The 22,654-nt window shown below is 34.4% G+C and overlaps 1 protein-coding gene and 1 pseudogene across 7 annotated transcripts in view; both read right to left on the bottom strand.

Moving 5' to 3' along the window:
• THADA (THADA, armadillo repeat containing) overlaps positions 1 to 22,654 on the bottom strand; it is a 296,280-nt gene that overhangs the window by 262,434 nt on the left and 11,192 nt on the right. For all 7 annotated transcript variants that reach the window (XM_023531302.1, XM_023531301.1, XM_023531303.1 and 4 more), the window contains 9 exons: positions 21,089 to 21,183; positions 19,997 to 20,217; positions 18,232 to 18,938; positions 16,024 to 16,175; positions 14,959 to 15,114; positions 14,137 to 14,259; positions 10,849 to 10,972; positions 5,192 to 5,343; positions 1,973 to 2,186 (listed from right to left, as the gene is read on the bottom strand). In XM_023531302.1, the coding sequence (XP_023387070.1) occupies positions 1,973 to 2,186; positions 5,192 to 5,343; positions 10,849 to 10,972; positions 14,137 to 14,259; positions 14,959 to 15,114; positions 16,024 to 16,175; positions 18,232 to 18,938; positions 19,997 to 20,217; positions 21,089 to 21,183 (1,944 nt within the window). The remainder of the gene's footprint in view (positions 1 to 1,972; positions 2,187 to 5,191; positions 5,344 to 10,848; positions 10,973 to 14,136; positions 14,260 to 14,958; positions 15,115 to 16,023; positions 16,176 to 18,231; positions 18,939 to 19,996; positions 20,218 to 21,088; positions 21,184 to 22,654) is intronic.
• On the bottom strand, positions 22,533 to 22,651 carry LOC111740653 (annotated as a pseudogene).

Raw genomic sequence — 22,654 nt, 5'->3', positions numbered from 1 at the left:
GGAGAGAGTCCTCACCAGGAACCAAATCTGCCTGTACCTTAATCTTGAACTTCCCAGCCTCCAGAACTGAGAAAAACAAATGTCTGTTGTTTAAGCCACCCAATCTATGGTATCTTGTTATAATAGCTGCCAGAGCAGACGAAGACAACGCCTAAGAGTGGAACTGTGGAGTCATATGGTAATTCTGCACTTAATCTTTTGAAGAACTGCCAGACTGTTTTCCAAAGAGACTGCACCATTTCGCATTCCCATGAGCAGTGTATAAGAGATCCACCTTCTCTGCATCCTCATCAACATGTGCTGTCTCTCTTTTTTTTTCTGATTCTAGTCATCCTACTGGGTGAGAAGTGCTTCTTCACTATGATTTTGATTTGTATTTCCTTAATAGCTAATAAGGTTGATCTTTTCATGCGTTGATTATTCATATTTACCTTTTTCGTCTCTTCAGATTCTTTGTTCATTTTTAAATTGGGTTACATTCTTTTAATACTATAAAAGCTCTTTATATATTCTAGATACAAGTCCCTTATTAGATAAAGGATTGACAAATATTTTTCCCATTCTACAGACTGTCTTTTCATTTTCTCGATAGTGTCCTTGAAACAACAAAAGTTTAAAAGCTTGATGAAGTCTGATTTATCTAATTTTTCTTTGTTGCTTATGTTTGGGGTATCATATCTATCAAACTATTACCTCACTCAAGATCACAAAAACTCACTAAAGCCCATGTTTTCTTCTAAGAGTTTTATTATTTTAGTGCTTACATTTAGGTCTTTGATCTACTTTTTAATCTAGTTTTTATATATGATATGAAGTAGTGGGTCCAATTTCATTCTTTTGCATGTAGATATCCAGTTATCCCAACGCAATAGATATGCTCCCTCACCACTCAGAAGGAGAAGGTTATATTTTAAATTTTAGAATTGTGTATAACCAGTAAATTATTAATATTTGGGACATATCAAGAACTCCTCAATATCAATAAGAAAAAGACAACCCCATAGAAAACTGAACAAAGGATGTGAACAAGTATTTCGCAGAAAGGAAAAGGTGAACAGCTTAGAAACATGTTAAAAGATGCTCAATTACATTAGCAATTAGAAAAATGCAAGATAAACTCACAATGAGATACTATTTTATATTCTGCAAATTTTTTAAATCTGACAATAGCAAGTTACGGTGATGATGTGACGCACCACAACTCTCATAATTTATAGGTGGCAGTCCAATGTGAAAACCTATTTGGCATCATCCACTAAGGTTCAAAATGCACATACTTTATGACGAGGCTATTCTACTTTTTTGTTTACTATAAACCCTTAGACGTGCGCATTAGAAAACCTATACGAGAATGTTCAAATTGGCATTATTTGTTTAGAAAAAAGTCCATTAACAGAGAATGCGTTAATAAATTCTAGTAAATTTATCTAATACATAGTACTATTTACATAAAATTCAAAATCATGTAAAAGTAACAGATATTGTTGAAAATTACTAGATCTAAACCAACTCAGACCCTAGGTTTTAGAACCGGCTCTATGGAAAGAGTAAAAGGCTATGGTATGACAGCCATAAAACAGGGTTTAAAACATAAACCCTGACAAGGAACTCTCTGCTCTATATAGAAATAATAAAGATGATCTGGTATAGTCACAGTAAAATTTCTGCAGAAGCAAAAGTACACTTTTAGTAGAGAAAGAAGTCAATAAGAGCTGTATTAATGTACATTCATATATCTACTTATTGACCATGAATCATCTCATTAAAAACAAGTGTTACAGCTGAGTAAACTATTTATTTGCACAAGAGAAATTCATGGTATTCTTATATGCTGGTAAACTACTATGCTGGTAGTAACTCAAATAAAAAAACCACAAAGAAATGTTTAACCATTAAATATTCTAACCAAATGAATAGTGAGAGAGTAAGATTCATTTTGATAAGAGCAAAAGGTCATTTACTCAATACAAACCCATTAATGTGTTACTTTCCACCACAGAAGCAGATTTATCTCCATCTCCACATGCAACCTGATAAGTTTTTAAGTAGGCAGACAGAGATGACGGCAGAGCATTCCGCCAGATTAAGAAGTTCAGCAGGTAGGAAGCTGTTACACAGTCATATGGTTTGGTGCTGGTGCTGAGCACCAGTGCTGCTTGGAATAAGCCTTGCAGTTTCTCTGAATCCTGGAATAAAGCACAGACTAAGTAAATGTCACTGAAACATTTCTTCACTTTAAGGAATAATATATATTGAAAAACAGAGACTGCCACATAATTGCAACTCAATAAGAATATTAATTCCCTTTCTCCCGAAATATACGTTACTTTTTATTATAGTTATTAACAATGATTATTAATCAGTTCTAGTGATGAGTCATGAAAATAATATCAGTTGGGAACCAACATTGATAAAGCTTTTTTTAAAAAGTACCTTTTTCTACAGCAAAAGTGTACTTTTCTTCTGTAGAAATTCTGCTATGGCTATAGCCAGATCATCTCTGTTATTTCTATACAGACCAGAGTTCTTTTGTAAATCGGGGGTTGTTTCACCTGGGCATCATACTCCTGCCCTTCTCTTTTCCCCCTTCCCACATAACTAGTGCAAAGGAGAAAAATACGAATCTATGCAAAAATACAAATCTACCAGGCTGTTCCTGGCAAAGTTCCATGTATATGCATGGAAAATAAAGTAATCAGATAAGCCTCATAAATTCTGCATCAGAGCACCTACATCTCATATACACATCCATTCACATAGCCAGTCCTAAAGAAGACAGAAGAGCCCACTGTAATATGCATGAAAAGGCACTGGGCTGAGGACAGGAATCATGGGTTGACAGGGTGCATGTTCACCACTCTGGAACTCAGAGTTTCACTGCTCAATAATATTGATTTGACTAGGATTATTCCATAACTGTCTAATATAAGGAAAACAATCATTATAAACTTAATTTTGAACTTCATTATAGGTACACTAATATCTAAGGTCTTACAATTTCTAAATAATAGATATCAAATGTACTAATTCAAATATCAGTTCATTTCGATTTCAGTTAAATTCTTTGTCATTTGATGTTTGATTTTCCATGGTCTAAAAAACTTAGAGCTAGTGGCCAAAGCTCAAATCTAAATAAATATTAAAAAAAACTAGTTAAGCATCTAAGCAACTTTTTTTTGTAACTGACAGCTAAGTCCCTGAATTCCTTAACTAACCAATTAATAATAAACAATATATATAACCTTTGGAATCTATCATCTGAGGTCAATCAAAATATAATATAAAGGCCTTAGATATGTAGCTCTACAAGAAAGAAGGGTAATACAGTAGGTGAATAATAAAATCATAAAAGATATGCCACCAAAAAATATATATGGGTCCTTAGAGAGGTTAGGTCAGCACTTAAAAACATTTTAAAGTTAACTATACTAAAAAACTAATTACATATTAATATAAGGTATACCCAAAGACTTCAGAAATATGTAATATTTTATATTATGTAATATATAATTAATATTTTAAAATCTTGAATGTCTACTCCTATGATCCTTTTACTAATATGCAAGCCAGGCCAGATAACATAACCACCAAAATCCTAGAGCAAGCCATATATGCTAAGTCTTCTGGATTCTATAGTTAGTATCTATATACCAAGTGTATGTTTATCAAATTAGAGATGCAGAGGCCCTCTAAGAACTCTTCATAGTTCATATAATCACCAGATCTTTCATATAGGTGCTATAACATACCTTCCGTACTCCAGATACTCTCAAAATATTTGCCAAAAATGAAGCATAGTTTTATATATAAATATATATATATATGGATACACATATACATACACACACACATATATATATATGTGTATGTATATATATACATAGTTTTATATATGTATATATATGTATATATATGTGTATGTGTGTGTGTGTGTGTATGTGTGTGTGTGTGTGTGTGTGTGTGTGTATATATGTGTATGTGTGTGTGTGTGTGTGTGTGTGTGTGTATATATATATACATACATATACACATATGAATGACATAAGGCTACAATGTGATGATAGGTAAGGGAGAAGGAGGTGTGGGAGAGAAGAAAAGAAATAGAATAACAGGAAGTATCTTCTTTAAAACCTCTAAATGGTAGGAAAGTTAGAAGCTGAAGCACCAAGGAAGCTTCTGTTCACCAGGGCACCTGAAAGACCACACAGATAGGTAGACACTGGAAAGCAACTACACTATGGGCCCAAGTTAGAAAAGATGCTCTGAGATCATGCGATGCCATCTAGAAGCCATGGAAACAGACACCTTGTGCTCTCTGACACATGCTTCTACAGAATCCCACTGCAACTACAAGCTGTCAGGCCCTAAATAGAGACTAATAGCAGGAGACCAGACCACAACTCAGCTGCAGCCCCTGTAGCACCCTTGGCCTCGCTATACAGCTCTAACAGAAAGCCATATAGAGCCAGTGACCCCAGAGTTGCTGGTGACCTCACAGCCTTAGAATAAGCCTGAAGGGCAGCTCCGAATGCCTGGGCTAGGGAGTCCCCTGTGGACCCATCCCCATGCTGTGCCCTTATTTCCCAGCCCATCTTGTGCTCCCACCCCAAGATGGGAAGTGCAAGGGGTCAGGAAGAGAATGGGGGCTGGAGATCGAGCAGACCACTTAGGGAGCAAACTGTTGTTAACCTCAAGTACTCTGTGTTTCAGTTTCAGTTTAGCTATTGCTTATTGGGAGATCAGAAACATGCTTTCTACCTCAGGCTCAGTTTCCCAATCTAACCAGGGAGATTATCTAAAAAAAATACTCGAGTTACTGTAAGTGCTGTGTTTTGATCAAATATTAACATGTCCGAGGAAACCAGAGAGACCACAGTTAACTGAAATCCACCAATAATCTTGTAAACAATAAAATCTGCCTACTACACCTCTTTTTTATCAAAACAATTTTTAAAAAAGCTCACTGATTTGGACTTGGTTTTCTCTTAACAATATTTCTTCTCCACCATCCACCCCTAACTCCTCTATCCCACTACCCCACATAGGTAGAGCTATTAATGAGAACTGAAACAGCCAGAGATGTAAGAAGGCAAATGCAAAGAACCTGGAGGACAATCCACAGATTGTTTTATCTGCTGCTTAAATAAAAACTTTTCATGCATATGCATTCACGTAGGAAAAGTCCAAATACCTGAAACTGTACAACTGTTTTTGGTAACTTCATGAGAAGATCAAATGCTAAAATTTTCACTGTTTCAAAAGTGCTGGTAAAACACTCCATTAGTGTTTGGAAACGACCAACATCAATATCATGATTCAGCTGATACACGGTTTGGACTTGACCTAAAATAAAATTATTTTTTAGGTGAACAAAAGGAAAAGGAATTCAACATTTTGAAGTTATTTGGCCAAATTTATAGAAAGTTAGTATGAAAATTCACACTTCATACTTTACCCTTTACCCATAATAGTATAAAAGAATAATTTTTCCATTAATTTCCTAAAATGATAAAATAATAAGTGTTATAGATTTCCAAATAGGAAATAAAAATATTTTTTAAAAAGTTGTTTAAAACCACTTCATTCTCTTTCAAAAGGTTATATATTACATTATAGATACCTAATTTACTTTTAAATAAATAAAAACAAATATATTTTAAAAACCTTCATAAAACTTCTTGACCTAGAATCCAAAGTCCTACCATGTCTTGGTTGAACTGACACTAAATAATCAATATGACACAGCCTAATAAAATTACTGGGCATCAAAGATAAAGAAAGAATCTTTAGGCCATTCAGAAAAAAAAGCTCAATCCACCTACAAAGTGGAAAAAATTAGGCTGGCTTCACTCTTCACCAGAGCAACAGGTAGTGCTAGAAAATACTGAATCAATGCTTACAAAATCCTCAGGGAAAAAAGGTGTGACAAAGAATTGTATATCAAAAGCATATTTCAGTATCAAGTATAACCGCAATACAAACATTTTTGGATGTGTAAGAAATTGAGAACTACATTTCCCCAACTCCACTCAAAGAAAGACAACAAAAAATGAAAGAAATGAACAAAAAAACTGTCACAAAAGAATGATGGCAGTCACTGAATTCATTTAACTCTAAGATTAAGACTAAATAACCATGGGAATAACGTGTTTCATAGAAGAATGTGAAGAACATTTAACAAAGTAAGCCCTTATAATAACTGAAAACATTCATATGCTTTCTTAATTTGGGGAATGTTATGCAATATAAAACAGGATGTCCGTTTTTTATTTAATCTTAACTCACAAGTTAATACAACCCTGTGAAATTCCTAGAGCAAGCAAATGAAGTTTCTGTCACTTCATTCACACCTCTGCTCAACTTTGCTTCTTCTATTCAAATTCAGATAACCTTTCTTTCTTTCTCTTACCTAATTGTTCTGGCTAAAACTTTTAAAATAGGGAATAGAGGTGATGAAAGTGAGCATCTGTGTCCGGTTCCTGATCTTAGGAGAAAGGCTTTGTCTTTACGGTGTTGGGTGTGGGCTTTTCATGAATGTTCTTTATCACATTGAGGAAGTTCCCTTCAATTTCTAGTTTGCTGAGTGTCTACTTATCATTAGAGTGCTGAATTTTGTCAATGCCTTTCCTACATCAATTGAGATTATCATGTTTTTTTTCCTTCGTTCTAATGCAGTATATTATATTAACTATTTTTTCTTATGTGGAACCACCGTTACATTGTTGGGATTAAATTCCACTAACCTAGCCACGGTGTATAATACTTTTAATGTGCTTTGGATTTGGTTTACTAATACTTTGTTAAGAATTTTTGCATCTATATTCATAAGGGATACTGGCCTACAGTTTTCTTTACTGGTAGAGTCTTTGTCTGGCCTTTGTATCAGGGTGATGCTAGCCTCACAATGAGTTAGAAAATGTTCTCTCCTCTCCAATTTTTTGGAAGAGTTTGAAAATTGGTGTATATTCTTTAAAAGTTTGGTAGAATTCACCAGTGAAGCCACAAGAGGCTTTTGATTACTCACTCTCTTTACTTGTTACAAATGTTCAAATTTTCTGTTTCTTCTCGATACAGTAATGTGTATGTCTAGGAGTTTGTCCATTTCTTCTAGGTTACTTAATTTATTGAAAATACAATATAATACAATTGTTCATAGCATTTTCTTATAATCCTTTTTATTTCTGTAAGGAGAGTAGAAATATCCCCTTTCATTTCTGATCTTAGTTATTTACGCCTTCTTTTTTTCTTAGGATAGCCAAAACTTCGTCAATTTTGTTGATTTTCTTTAAAAAACCAACTTTCAGTTTCACTGATTCTCGGTATTGTTTTCCTATTCTCTATTTATCTTAGTTTTAATCTTTATTATTTCCTTCCTTCTACTAGCTTTGGGTAAAGTTTGCTCTCCTTTTTCTAATTCCTTGAGGTATAAAGTTAGGTTATTGATTTGAGAGCCTTTTTTTTTTAATGTAGGCATATACAAGTATAAATCTCCCTATGAGCATTTTTTTTTTTTTTTTGCTTAATCCTATAAGTTTTGGTATGTTATGTTTTTGTTTTCATTTCTCTCAAAGTATTTTCTAATTTCCCTAGTGATTTCTTCCTTATCTACTAGTAGTTTAAGAGCTCTGCTCAAATATGAAGCCTTCTCTGGCACCACTGTATGGAACGGCTAGCACTTCCCATTCTCTCAGGTACTCTGTATCTCCCTCCAATTCTCCTCTTGAAATATTTTTTCATAGTACTTACCTCCATCTGAAATTCTATGTATTACTTGCTTCACGAAAATCTAAGCTCAAAAATGGAAAGCACTTTGATTTGTACACTGCCTATCCTTGGCTGCTTGACATATTATAATACTAAATAAATATTTACTGAATAAATCCCTTTAATCTAATTGTGGAATCTAACTTTTCACCATGAATACTGTGACATTTCATTCCAAGTAAGAAAGATGCATGTGGCTTATTCTTCTTGAATTAAGACATTCTCGAGGGAATGTAGAAATCATTTTGATTAATCCCAAATCACAGTCCTTCTCTTAAATAAAAACCCACATTAAAGTTCTTGAGATAAAGATAGAATGAATATACATTTCTCATGCTGTATTTCTAGATCTTGCCTCGTCAGCCTCCTTTAAGGTTAATGGGTATAGTACAGTTTGCACCATTTGCCTTACCTCCCAGTTGTTTAATTAACATAATTACTGTGACATCAGTCACTGCCCAATTATATGTGACTCATTCATTAGGAAGATGACTCAGGTTTTTCACTTTTAAAATACATTTAAATATATTAAACTACTCTCTCAATTGAAAAATTACCAGTAATATTCCCCTATGCTGAGGTACAACTATGACTACATTAAATGTACAGAAAACATTTCGTTAAATAGATAAAACGGATAATCAATCTTCTCAGGTAAAACCTTACTGCCTAAGTTCAGTTGTAGTGTCATTGAAATTTTCTAAACTGATGAGAATTGTAACAAATTACCACAAACTTGGTGGCTTAAAACCACAGAAATCTATTCTCTCACAGTCCTGGAAGCCTGAAGTCCAAAATCAAAATGTTATGAGGGCCATACTCTGTCAGGGCTCAAATGGAGAATTGTTCCTTGTCTCTTTCAGCTTCTGGTGGTTGCCAGGATCCCAAGGCCTACAGTCATATCACTCCAATCTCTACTGTCACAGTGATTCCTCTTCTATGTGTCACATCTCCCTTTGCCTCTCTCTCTTATAATGACACTTCTGATGGCATTTATCCATACAGATAATCCAAGATTATCTCATTTTAGGATCTATAACTTAATCATATCTGTAAAGACTCTTTTTCTGAGTACGGTTCACATTCATGGGTTCTAAGGATCTGATGTGAATATCTTTGGAGGTCATTTTTTGGCCTACTACACCTACCTTAATCAGGTGATCAAATTTATCATCATGAATAATGGGACAAGCCATCATCATGTATGTCCTGATATGGCATCCTGAGAAAAACACATCACTTATGCAATATTCCTAATAAAAATGCATGACCTGAGTCAAATCATGAGGAAACAATAAGACAAAGTGAAACTGAAATACATTTTTTAAGAATATTAATATCATAAAATAAGGTACTTTCCACATTAAAGGAGGCTAACGAGACATAACAAAAATGCAATGTGTGATACTAAATTGGTTCCTGGATCACGAGAAAATTTGTTTTCAAAAAAGGCCATTTACTGAAACAAATGGCAAAATTTGAATATGGATTATATATTAGATAATAGCATTGTATCAACATTAAATTTCCTGAATATGATCACTGTGTTATGGTTATAAAATTAATGAGAGACAGAGAGACATAGTAAATACAGCGGGTTCTTGAATAACTTCATTTAGTTCAATATCCCTTCATTATAACATTGATGAGGGGAAAAATAATTCGATCCCTGGCCAGGGCCACTGTGTAGAGCTTGCATGTTCTCCTCATGTCTGCATGGTTTTTCTCCAGTTACTCCAGTTTCTTCCCACATCCTAAAGATGGGCATGTTTGGTGAATTGGTGCGTCTAAATTGTTCCAGCCTGAATGAGTGTGCATGAGTGCATCCTGCAATGGGAAGGTATCGTGTCAGGGTCGGTTTCCGCCTTGTGCCCTGAGATATAGGGAAGGGCTCGAGGCACCCTCAATCCTGAATTAGAATAAGTAGGTTGGAAAAGAATTATCTTACTTGTTTTTGTTAATCTTTCTTAAATGTATGTATAGCTCACATTTATTTTGATGTTTAATATTAGAAGTGTTTCGGGTCTTTATTTAGAAGTTCTGTGATGTTTCTGTGACCAAAAATATGCTGTAGGAACTTAACTGTTGTTTATATCAATTAGCTTGTGGTAAAACTGGTTTCATTATACGTCGTTTCACTTAAAGTCCCAGTTTCTAAGAACCCACTGACACCATTAAGTGACAACTTACTGTGTGGCAAAACATAAATAACTGATGAATCTAGGTAGAGAGTACATGGCTGTGCACTGAATTACTCTTGAAACTTTGCTACTGATACGAATTTTTTCAAACAATAGTGGAAAAAATGGTTTTCTTCAAATGAAGCAAGCCTATATTAATATCAAATAACTCTCTTCCCCACCAAAAAATTATACTTTGCCTAAAAATTTAAAAATGGCCACTCTTTCTGAAAGAGCAGCTGAGCAGGATATTTTTCTGTTTGACCATAGTCAAGGAAGACTGAGCACAAACCAAAAATCAAATTAAAACACATGTAAACTTACATATGGAGATAAAAAGAATCATTTCTTGTCAAAAAAGGAAAAAAACAACTCAAAGGGAACTTAAATGTTCAGCCTCTTTGAGTATCCCACACAAAAGGCATCATTAAATCAGAATGCCTGGAAATGATATCCTCATAGTCTTTCTGAAACCAGATCGAGACTTATGAAACAGCATAGCATGTAAAGGGAAACCACATTTTAACCACAAAGATTCAGTGAGGAATGTTATACAGAAGAGAAACTTTTTTTTTTTTTTAATTTTTAAACTTAAAGAACAGATTGGGCACTATATTAAAACAGTAACATATAAATTGGGGCAGGATGAGAGCAGCTACCCTTCTCATAATAAGCACAGTCCATGAAAATTGTAGTTTGGGGCTGGCATATAATGATAACTGAAACAGTTTCTCTCCCTTATTGACAAATTTAATTATGTCCAAATAAAAATTACATAGTGAAAACCTCCCATAAGAACCTAAAAAGTCAACAAAACTTGAACTTCAAGAAAAACAAAATGCTGAAAAAGTATGTGTTTTGCGAGGGAAAAAAATACTTTCCCCAAATATTATTGTAAACTTACCTTCTGGGACAGGAAAAATTTCAGCTATTGAGCCTAAAATGGTTAAAGCTGAAAATCTAGTTGGATAGGAAGAGCCAGGAAACAATGCTTCAAAAAGACTGTTGCAAATGGATGACATGAAATTCTAAAAAAAAAAAAAAAGAAAAAAATTACAATAAGTATAACTGAGTGAACTCACAATAGTTTTTCTTCAAAGTATTACCTTTAAGATTGGGGTTCTTTTTCTTTTAATTAAGAGAGAAAAGATTTTTTTAAACAATATTAATTGTTCACTTCCCTTGACAATTTTGATTAGCACCTTTGACCATGAGTAATATCGTAACTTTAATGAACCCCATCTTGGTAGATTCAACAAGAAGTACAATTCTTATCATACCCCACACAAGAAAAAACACATTCTTAGTGAAAGAAAGATGTTCTGCCCTGACTTATGCTAAAGCTATATGAATACTGATTTTCTTCATCAGAGGCATTCAGGCATCAAAGGTATGTATACTTTTTCAGTTTTAAAATGACCAGAGAAATATCCAATATATACTACACGGTAAATTTGGTAAATGTAATACTTAATAAATTTGGCTATAATGATATAATTCATTAAAAAATCCAACTGTTCCATTGTCTTCTATCTGCCTCTTTGAGACTCCTGCTCTACCATGCTACTTATACAAATGATAAAAAATGAAAACTTTTAGTAAAATGTAATTTTTTTTTTAAAAAAAAGAACAAAGTAGAAAATACTTTATTCAGGATAGTATTCTTTCTCAAATTAAAAAATAATCATTATTATTATTATATTATTTTTATTTCTGTGTAAGAGCAAAGAGAAAAATTATAAAGAAAAGTTGTGATTCTCAAGCATCTTGTATACCACTATGCCCTGACAACATTTATTGGTAACTGAGAAGCATATAAGCAGTCCTAGTCTCAAATGATTCTGTATAGGATCCCTGCATTCATATCTTTGGTCAAGGACATACAACTGTGGAGATTTATCCTATAGGCCCTTACGGGCCCTAAATAAGAGTTTATTACTTTATTTATTCTGTTGGGTTTCAAAGGAATAGGATAGCTTTCGAAAATATCTTATTTAAACTAGTTTTAATTGTAAATAAGTAGCATAATAGTCACATTAAAGGACAACGAGTTTATCCTTTAAGAATGATTTTATCCTAATTGTAGTATCACATATTTTTAGATAACAGTTCTTTCTTTCAGACTATAACCACCATAAAGGCAGGATCCCGAGTCCTGAGCACACTGTCCTACGTACACAGAAAGGGCTCAATATATGCTCTAGTCACTTTTAACGGCTCCTCATGAGGCTTCCAAATATCTTGGCCTAGCATTCAAAACTCTCTACTACCCAGCCCCAATTTGATTTTCTAACTCCTTTCCTATTACTCACTTTCTCTGTTCCCCCAAGTATCTTATATGTCATTCACACCGGTGAATTCACCATTCCCCAAATTCTCACTGCACTTTCTTATATCCAGGCCTTCACTTAAGCTGGTACTAAGGAAAAAACTATTCAGATTTTGGAGTCAAGAGCAGATCTGGAGCTACCACTTAGTAGCTGAGAGATCTGGGGCAGGTTACTTAATTTTTCCAGGCTTCAGTCTTCTCACTGTTAAGTGGCGATAATCAGGCCTATCTCACAGCCTTGTTATTAAGGGTTAAATGAGAACATGGATATAAAGCATTTTGTAAACTTAAAAAGTACTCTAGCTATTAATATCAGTTATTTAGGTATGAAATAATCTCTTTCACTGGACTTCAAAAGATATCTTTCCAAATAGCCTCCCCTTCTTCCCTGGCCCCTAGTCTGCAACTGGCGTTGAGGCCACCACACTGTGCATGACACTCACTGTTACTGTTATGTTGATAACAGAGTGCCAAAGTCACAACCTCCAGAAGCCACAAGTGACTACAGCTGGGAGAAAATATAAGAACCATGAGACTGACTCAATAGATTAGGACTCTAAAGACTAGTTTTCAAAAAATATATATCCATATGCACAAACTAAGGAATTACACACACATGACAATTCAGAATGTCAATCCACAAAACAGGTTTTGTGTTTCTAAGTACCCAATTCAGACAAAAGTCATTTTACCCCTTGCAAAAAAGAAGCAAGAGATCTGTTTTCTAAATCAGCTAGCAATGATCTAAGAAAGGCTAAAAAATAACTGTTCCACACACACTAAATGGTCAATATACACTCTAGTCAATTTTAATGACACCCAGCGTGGCTTTTTACGAGTGATTTAAAGTTTACAAAGAGCTTTTCTGTTTAATCCTCAAAACTAACCTTTCAGAGGTTACTAATCCCACTTATAATTGAATAGACTCATAAACTAAGCCAACTAGACAATGGCAGAATTAGGACTGAATCTATGTCCTTAAAGATTAGGTTGTGACTTTCCAATTTTTATTGTTAGGATTTTATGAAGATGAAGCTGACTTCAGCTTTTGTATAAGAATATTCTTATTTAGATGATTTTTTTTATCATTCAAATACAAAACTGAAAACTAAGGTCCATCCATACTAATGTTTAAAGTAGGTAGTGAGTATATTATGACTCCAATGTATCATTAACTTATACTTGTTTCCCTAAGTGAAATAAAACAGATGAGCTCTGTCTTCTATTCGGGTGTTACAAGAAAATAAGAGTACTTCTGAGAGGCTAGAAACTAGTGTAAAGCTCATTCTGTTCTCATGGACAGAAACTGAAGGTTGTCAAGCTGACTTTAGGCCCAGATTGGGACTAATGTATCTGGGGTTCCATCCATTCTATTGACATAGTATCCCGAAAGCCAGCCCTACTCTTCAAGTGCTCTCCAAAATGGAATAGACAGAAACCTCCATAGCTGGACCACATGAAAGGAGTCAATAACATTAAGCCACTGTAAGTCATGTCACTCTAAAGAGGAACTAAGCCCAGACATAGTCATCTTCCATCCTGGGGAGGAGTGGAGGAGTTCAGGGCTGGCAATTACCTTTTTATTAGAGTACTAAATTCATCTGGCCCACATAAGCTGTAAATTATTGAGGCTAACCGATTAATATTATTCTGTAATAGACCTCCATTCCAGCATTGGTTCCACAATTCAGGCTACCTCAAGTGAAGTACCAAAGCACCAGAAGGAATATGTAAAACCCAGCTCGAAGAAAAGAGCACAGAAACTCTACTCATTAAGAAACTTTTATTTATTTCCCTTTAACGCTTATTCATAATTGTTTTAGGTTTCTTAAAACTCTACATGTTTAGAAATATATCACCTACCTTATATTGCTGTAAAGAAACAGATGGGTGTTGTCTGGTTAACTCATTTTCTGGTTCATGTTTAGATTTACTTCGCTCCAGTTTAAAAAGTACCTGAGAACTTTCCCGTATCCTACAAAACAACTTTTGAGAAGAAGAAAAATGAAGCATATGTGAGCCACGTTAACCTTAAATGTCAGCCTACAAGGCAAAGGAAGAACTTTTTAAATTCCTTAGACTAAAACTTCAGGCAACTCAGAGACTAATGGTTTAAAACTTAATATTTAGTGTTTCTTTTTGACAGAAAATTAACATTTATATTTTTAAAACCAAAACCAAAATATTACTGCAAACCAGAATACAAGTCATTAAACCAGAGTTCTACTTCCTTCAAGTCAGTATGAACCTAAGATGATATACTCACTTCTATACTCTATTGATTCTTCACCCATAAATGTGTCATATGATTAACTGAAGTTGAGTAATCCAATAATGACTGTTTCATGAGGCACTTCAAGAAACTATAAAAATACAAGGACATCCTTGCTCCTCTTAACCAAATTTTCTTAAAATAACTTCACTCTGAAAACCCACCACTAAATTTCTTTCCTTTTAAAAAAAAGAGCTCCAGTTTGATTTATTACACCAAAATGAAAGGACTTTACTCTCAAATATAAACTTTATGGAATCATGGACTAGCTCACAAAAGGATCATGAAGAGATGTGGTAGTTCAAGCCCATGACCATTATTCTCACACTCTCCCAAAATCTGGGCTCTTTTTATAAATGATTTCCAGAGCAAAGTTCACCACTTTTCCTATACTTTCTAATGAGAAATTCTACCTTTTTAAGAAGAGAACAAATCTGTTGCCGAACTCCTGGAGACTGGCTGTTAAGATTGTATGTGATAAAGAATTGAATCCACTGCATTTCTTCTGTGGAAACGATTTCTGTGCTTCGATTACTTTCACAAAGCAAGCCTAATGTATCTATCCGTACCTAAAACACATCAAGCAATAAAGTGTTAATTTTTCAATGAGGTGAAGCCTAAACTACCTGACATGATTATTTATTTATATAGGCTATCAAAGGAAAAAAAACAGTAAACCTCAGTTTACCCATATGTCCTTCATAAAGCTCCCTTATCCCAAAGATCCTGTGATTACTTCTTGTAAAACTATTTTATCAAATGTGTAAATTGGAAATTCATAAAAGTTAACAATCGTAAAGACTCTTATTCCACAGTAATGGTCAACGTCAAACTTTTTTTTTTTCTCGGTTACCACTTCACCCCAGGACCTCATCACCTCACTGAGACTGCTGTCACACACATGTAATTGGTCTCCTGGTTTCTTTTTGCTTCCATAAGGCAAACTAATCTCTGTGTCCATTAATATCACTTCCTTAATGAAGGCAGAATGGCTCTAATTCTCAGTTACCAATAGAATAAAATTCGGCCTTCAGCCTAGTATTGGAAGCCTCCCTAAAAAGGATGAAATACTCCACTACAGATAAATAATGTCTTTAATCATTCCCCAGACTTTATCTTTTTGTGCCCTTCTACTTTCTGTGCTGCTCCAATGCTTCTTCTCCTCTAATCACATTTATCACTTTCTAATCAACCACCACTACTCTGATCAGTCTCTTCTCCCGAGCCTCCTAAGTCCTCATGGATAAAAGGACACTTGTAGCTGTATTCTCTCCTAAGAGTTTCCAGTTGTTTTATGTAGATTTTCTTATTCTCTCAAATAAACTTTAAGCGGCCTGAGTACAAGGTCTACACTTTTTACCTTCTATTCACACTCATTATGGGCCCCTTAAAACAGTGCTGGGCATATAAGATTGCAAAATGAATAGATAAGTTTGGAATCTACTGCATGCATGAATTCCCAGCTATTGTTTACTTACTTGGCAGTGCTGATGAATTAAGCCCTGCTTTATTTTTGCACTGGACACAAGATTCCCCCAGGCATCAGTTGCAGACTGAAGATGTCCATGAGCTCTAGCTGTTCGTAGACATGCCATCAATGCTCCCAGAGCCCCTCTACTACTATAAGACCCTAAAGATGGAAAAGATTACTCTTGTCTCAAAAGCACAATAACAAAGACCACTACTGTGCTATGTAACAACTATCGCAATATTCATGTTTATAATTAATATTATATTTTAATAGAAATCATATTTTAAATGAAATTCTAACATGAGTTAAAGTTCCTATTATAAAATAATCATTATTTAAAAGATTTAACAGTTCTTGTATCAATAATTTCAAGTAAGCATAATCCTCTACTGTTAACTTAAAGAAACAATTTTTGGCTCATATTTTTACTTTTTCCTTGACAGAAAAAAATTAGGAAGTGAACCAGAAAAAAAAATAATAAATCAGGTGGAGAACTATTTAAAACAATAAAAATAATTAAAATGACTTTCAGCCAAAAATAGGAAAAACACTCCAGTGGCTAAAGACCATTACTTCTCTAAAAATGAACACACTGAATCTCTCTGCATATTCTGGAGTTATTGCTTCTCTCTAGTAAAGAAGATAAAAGGAGGACCACAAAGGACATGATGCTTTCGGTGGCTACAACATCAGCCATTACAAAGGGGAAAGGAAGCTCTGGCTTGCAGGGCACCTTGATATAAAGGTCTTACTTCTGCCTTACTTCGGTACAGATTCATGAATCTTGAACTTCACATGCCTTCTCAAAAGGCAAGAGCAATTATTAAAAATTATAAATAATGGCTCATTTTTTTGTATAGGAATCAAATTTTTCAGCTATCTCATGGTTACTCTTTGAAGTATTGAAAGTTTTAAACTATTTTAGTTGGAAAAATTCTTAAAATGTGATACAGGATACCATATTCCTGCTTTGTTAAACAGAATATAATAATTTTAAGATTTTCATGATGAGCCAGGGTCATAATTTTCTATATTACTGAACTATGCTTTAACGCAGTGATTTCTTCAGGGTTAATGAGTTTCAAGAGAATATTTACCCCTATTCTAAATGACTACAGACAGCTGTTTCTTGACATCTTGCCTCTAAATTTTGTGTGTCTTCTCTAGAGGCAAAAACTTGCTACTGACTATTTACTTGTCTTCAATTTGCCTAAAACAGTTTTTAATTACTGTTTCAATCACTTCAATAAGCAAATTATACAAAACACATAAACTTTTGCTCCAGTCTTACAACCAAGTAACAAATAAAAACTCAGTAAAATTAATTAAAACCTAGTACAGTAGTTTCACCTTATCCAGTTTCCCTTTCTACAGTTTCAGTTACCTACAGTCAACCCTGATCTGAAACTATTAAATGGAAAATTCCAAAAACAAACAATTCCTAAGTTTTAAATTGTGCACTGGTTCTGAGTACCATGACAAAATCTCTTGCTGTCCCTTTCTGTCCTGCCTAGGACATGAATCATCCCTTTTCTCCGGGGTCTCCACACTGTAGCAGTCCCTAGACGCTCTCTGCCCATTAGTCACTCAGCAGCCACCTCGGTTAGCAGATGGACTGTCACTGTACCTCAGTGCTTGTTCAGATAACCCTTATTTTACTTAATAATGGGCCCAAAGTGCAGGAGTAGAGACGCTGGCAATTGGATGTACCAAAGAGAAGCCATAAAGTGCTTCCTTTAAGTGAAAAGGTGAAAGTTCTAGACTTAATAAGGAAACAAAAAGACTAATCTATGCTGAGGTTGCTAAGATTTCAGTAAAAACAACTCTTCTATCTGTGAAATTGCATAATTTGTAAGTTAAACCTTATCATAGGTAAGTATACATAGGAAAAAATAGAGCATATATAGGATTCAGTACTATCCACAGCTTCAGGCATCCACAAGGAGTCTTTAAATGTACCCTCCATAGATAAGGGGGGACTACTGTAATAAAAGAAACCTCATAATCACAACTGGAATCATTTCTTAGCTTGTAGAAATGACTTCAGCCAAAAAACCCTATTCAGCTATGTACAGGAATATTCGTTTCAACTTAAAATCTCTATCATTAATATCCTCCTTTATTATGTAAATTTGAATATTGTCAACATCTACCCGGGTAACTACACTTAAATTCCCTAACTAAAAATTATGAAAATGAAAACTCATTTTCTTACCAGTTTTAGCATCAGCAGATGCCTGAAGAATCTGTACCATGTAGCTTAAGCTTTCAGGGTTGCAATTCAATAATTTTGGCAAGTAATAATCAATCACATAAGATTTTTGATCCAGAGTTCCTTCACACAGGATGTAAAGGAGAGGAGAAACCCAAGTCTCATGCCACTCATCAATCCAAGTACTGTCCACAGCCTGAGCTTTCAAATGACTTTTATGATTTTTAAACATGGTTTCTAAGAGGTCACTTGCATAAGGTACTAGTGACTGGTCCCCCATCACTTCTAAGATTTGTGATGGAATAGTTTTAGATAATGCCAGAATATGTTTAACTCCTATGCAATCTACTAAACAGCCAAGGCATATGTATTTTCCTTTAATATGCCATTCTAATTGCAGAAGACTCTCAGTCAGTTCAAAAATGAAATGATCAGCAGCCAAATTTGACTCTTCTAAACCTGACTCTCCTACAGTGAGCTGGTGTATTTGGAGAATATTTCTGAATATGATTTTGGTTTGGTGTCTCAAAGCATCCAATGGATGTTCCCAGTGGGTATAGACATATTCCAAAAGTTTTCTAACTATGCTTGAATTCCCATTCAGACTATCCTTTAGGCTTGAGGAACTTGATTGCAGGACATATATGGCCGAATTAGTCCAAGATGCCAAAATTCTAGACAGAAACATTTCCAGAGTTGATTCCTTGATCCTGAAGAAAAATGAACCATATTATTATACAGCGAAATTTCATTTTATAATAATTTAAACTTTAAAAATATAAAATATACAGAATGATCAGAAAATTCAATCATTACCAAATTTACAACAAAAAATTACAAACAGGCCAAAATAGATATCAAATTTATATGTGAATCTATTCATCTTACAAAATATAATCCAAAAAGGGACACAAGGAAACTTTTGGAGAGTGATGGAAATGTTCATTATTTTGATTGTGATGTTGGTTTCACAAGGATTTTAAAACATATGAGGGGGTAGGGTTGGGGAAAACCCTGTAAATTATATCTCAATTCATCTGTTATAAAACAACACAATGAAGAATAAATTTTCAAGAAATGCACGATTTAAAAATATGTGCAATTTTAAAATATATATAAACAGAAAAACATGTAAAATTCATTTTAGAGCATTATAGTTTTCTTCCTTTATGTACATGTTCATTATTATCAAGCTGTATCTATAGTTTGACATTTTAAGCACATGATCACTTTCAGGCATTATGGCAAAAACACCAAAAAAACCCACAAAATACAACACAATGAAGTCAAAAAACCTAATTACAATTCTGGCTTGGTTGCTTATTAGCAATACGCTCTTAGGTTAAAGCATTTACTTTTCTAAGCTTCACTTTACCCATTTGACAGATTAGATTTACTATCCTAACCATCAGACATGTAAGGATCACATTGCACTACCTATGATGCTGTTCATAAACTCCAAAGTACTATACATATAGAAATCTTTAGTTTTTTTTTAAATGCTAGCATCTGAGACAATTTTAAAATTAACTTTAGAAATGTTCACTACAGGTTAACTTCCACCAATAATTTCTATAACTCTCTCCCATCATCCCATTTTTTTCTTATTCTACTGTCACACCCACTTCATTCCTACACATAACTTCCTTTTAATTTAGGTTTATCCTGACCACTTTTCATTTAACTACTAAGTATACTGGCTCGGTTGTCATCTTTTAAATGTCTGACAAGCAAAACAAAATATGAGACTGGCAGTATCAAAACTCACTGTGAACTCAAGGTGAACAAAACGTGCACAGTATCCAAGAGCAGGGCCTCCCCACTTGGGCCCATCCCCCCATTCTGCCAGTCCAACATGGTGAGTGTCCCCTGACACAGGAATAAAAGAGCTGACTCGGAGACATCAGCACAACAAAGGCTCCTACAGCAGTTCAAAAACCACTCAGGGATGCTCGTGCAGTCCACTGAACGAAGAAGCAAACTGCTAATCTGAAAATATAATAGAGTTAATATTTATAAAGCCATCTAAAACTTTTCAAAGATATTTCAAAATATAAACCCCAAATTCTCTTTCTCCTGAAACATCCTAAGAAAAATAACTGAATCTAAAGATGAAAAAGCCACAAGTGTTAAAATTATTATAACAAAATCTAAGTACATGTACCATTTGGCTGGTTTGAATGTACTGGAAAAGCACAACACATCGCCACCTGCAGGTGGATGAGCTTAACTAATGCTTTTAAGAGGTGATTTAGAAATAAAATTTTTAATTTTATCTAATGGCATTACTTTGTGTGATGTCACAGAGTAGTATCCATATAATTTGCATAAAATCAGACAAAGAGCTAAAATAAGTTTCTAGATAATACAGTTAGGAAAAAAACCTGCTAGAAGGAAATACAAGGATTGTGGCCCAAATTATACTTTCCATATAATCAAATTCATTGAACAGTTAAGTCTAGCATGCTTCCTGTCTAAAGAATAGTATTTGGGTTTTTCTTAAAAAATATGTTTATGAAAAAGTTATTGCTCTATATATCTGTGTGTTAATCTCTGTGTAAATTTAATATTACAAATATCTTTTATTATACTGAAAGATGGAACTGAACAAATGGCACTAGAAAAAAACTAGAAGGATATACCAAAAAATGTTGATAATAATTATCTCTGAAATGAATTTATAGGTGACTAATATCTTCTTTCTGTTTCATTTGAATTTTGGGAACTGTCTCATGTATGAGAAAAAGTCATCAGAAAGATTGACTATGCAAAAAAATTTTTTAATTCACTTCTTTAAAAATATTTTCAAAACATGTCAAACTATCAACAAAATACAATTCTGAAAAAGAGGTGTACTCACCAAATTAGGAATCTTTTCAGGTGGATGAAACATAGCTTTAATAAAAAGAATAACAGTCAACCCAGATGTACTCTGAATTGTCTGTAAGAGATTATCTGTTTGGCAAAAAAAAAAAAAAAAAAAGCATGTATTAAACGATGATGGATATTCTAGTATAGGGGAAAGAGCAGACGTTGCAGGGTCAGACAGTTCTGCATACAGTTTCTAGCTTTACCACTTTCTAGGTGATTCTTGGGCAAGTTATTTAACCTCCCAGGGACTCAGCTTTCTCTTCAGTAAAATGAGAAAATAAAACTGCCATTTTTGACATAGTTGTTATAAGATTAAATGAATAATGAACATAAATGCTTTTCTGCCGAGCACATAAATACTCAATAAATGTGATTCCTTCCTCTCCCCTCTAACATCCACTCTCTCTTCCTCGCCATCTATAGCCACCCAGCACATTTAGCAGCAACATCGCCTATTCCCGTCCCTCTACTGATGCCTCTGCATCCCAAATCCCCTACATACATTACTTTTTCTTGAAGTAATTTCAAGGCTTGTGTAAAAAGCCCACATTGGTGCTAATTACAAACTCTGCTATCGTTGGCAATCTTGACTTGCTATCTTCTTTCTGTTTTCCCTCTATTAGCCTCTGGTTTGTCAGAAAGTACGCAAAATAATATGGTAAATTATTCAACCTGTCATAAGAATTATAAATGCCTACTATAAATTACCTAATACCTATCCATTCTGTCCTTTATCAATGCTCATAGAACTATGACTTTGATAGGGACATCCATCTGCCCAGCCAAAGGAAGGATAATTGCTTCCTCAGTCTTCCTTGCAACTAAAGATAGCCATATGAGGGTTCAGGCCAATGGGATGTAAGCAGAAATCTCTCAGGTACTTTTGATTTTCCTGATTAAAAGTAAAGATGACACTGGTCCTCCTTTCTGACTTGAACAGAGACATGCTGTCTGAAGCTATGGCAGTCATATGACAACCATGAGGCAACAAACATGGGTGAAAGTCAACATGCTTAAGATTGCAGAACAGAAAGGCAGAAATGTGTGGGTCCTAGACTGCTTACAGTAGTTCTAGATTGCCTGGCTCTGAAATTCTTGTTATGCGGGAAGGAGGGGAGGCACATTTACTTAAGACCTTGAAGTTTGGTTTTCTGTTGCTTACATGTAAACACTTTACTGATACATGCAGCTTTAAAATCTTGAGGAAGAACAGCATTGATTAGGTACCATCAACTTTTCAGAAAAGAGGTTGCCTGATTTAAACCATGTCTTCTCTGCATTATTTCACCAATTAGTCTTAGATTTAACAAATTCCTCTTATTTTTTAAAATTATTTATTTTTTATTTATTTTTTTTAGGCAAGGCAACCCTTGGTTGACCTCACAGATTGCAAGGACCTTGTCAGCTTACAATCCCTTATTTTTTATTTTTTACGCCTACAGCACCTGGTCTTCCCAGGTGGTCTCCCATCCAAGTACTAACCAGGCCCAATCTTGCTTAGCTTCTGAGATCAGATGGGATAGGGCATGTTCAGGGTGGCATGGCCGTAGACCAA

The sequence above is a fragment of the Pteropus vampyrus genome, unplaced genomic scaffold (genome assembly GCF_000151845.1).
Source record: "Pteropus vampyrus isolate Shadow unplaced genomic scaffold, Pvam_2.0 Scaffold66, whole genome shotgun sequence".
Lineage (NCBI taxonomy): Eukaryota > Metazoa > Chordata > Mammalia > Chiroptera > Pteropodidae > Pteropus > Pteropus vampyrus.
The sequence above is the reverse complement of the archived record's forward strand: the minus strand, read 5'-3'. Positions and strand labels throughout refer to the sequence as shown.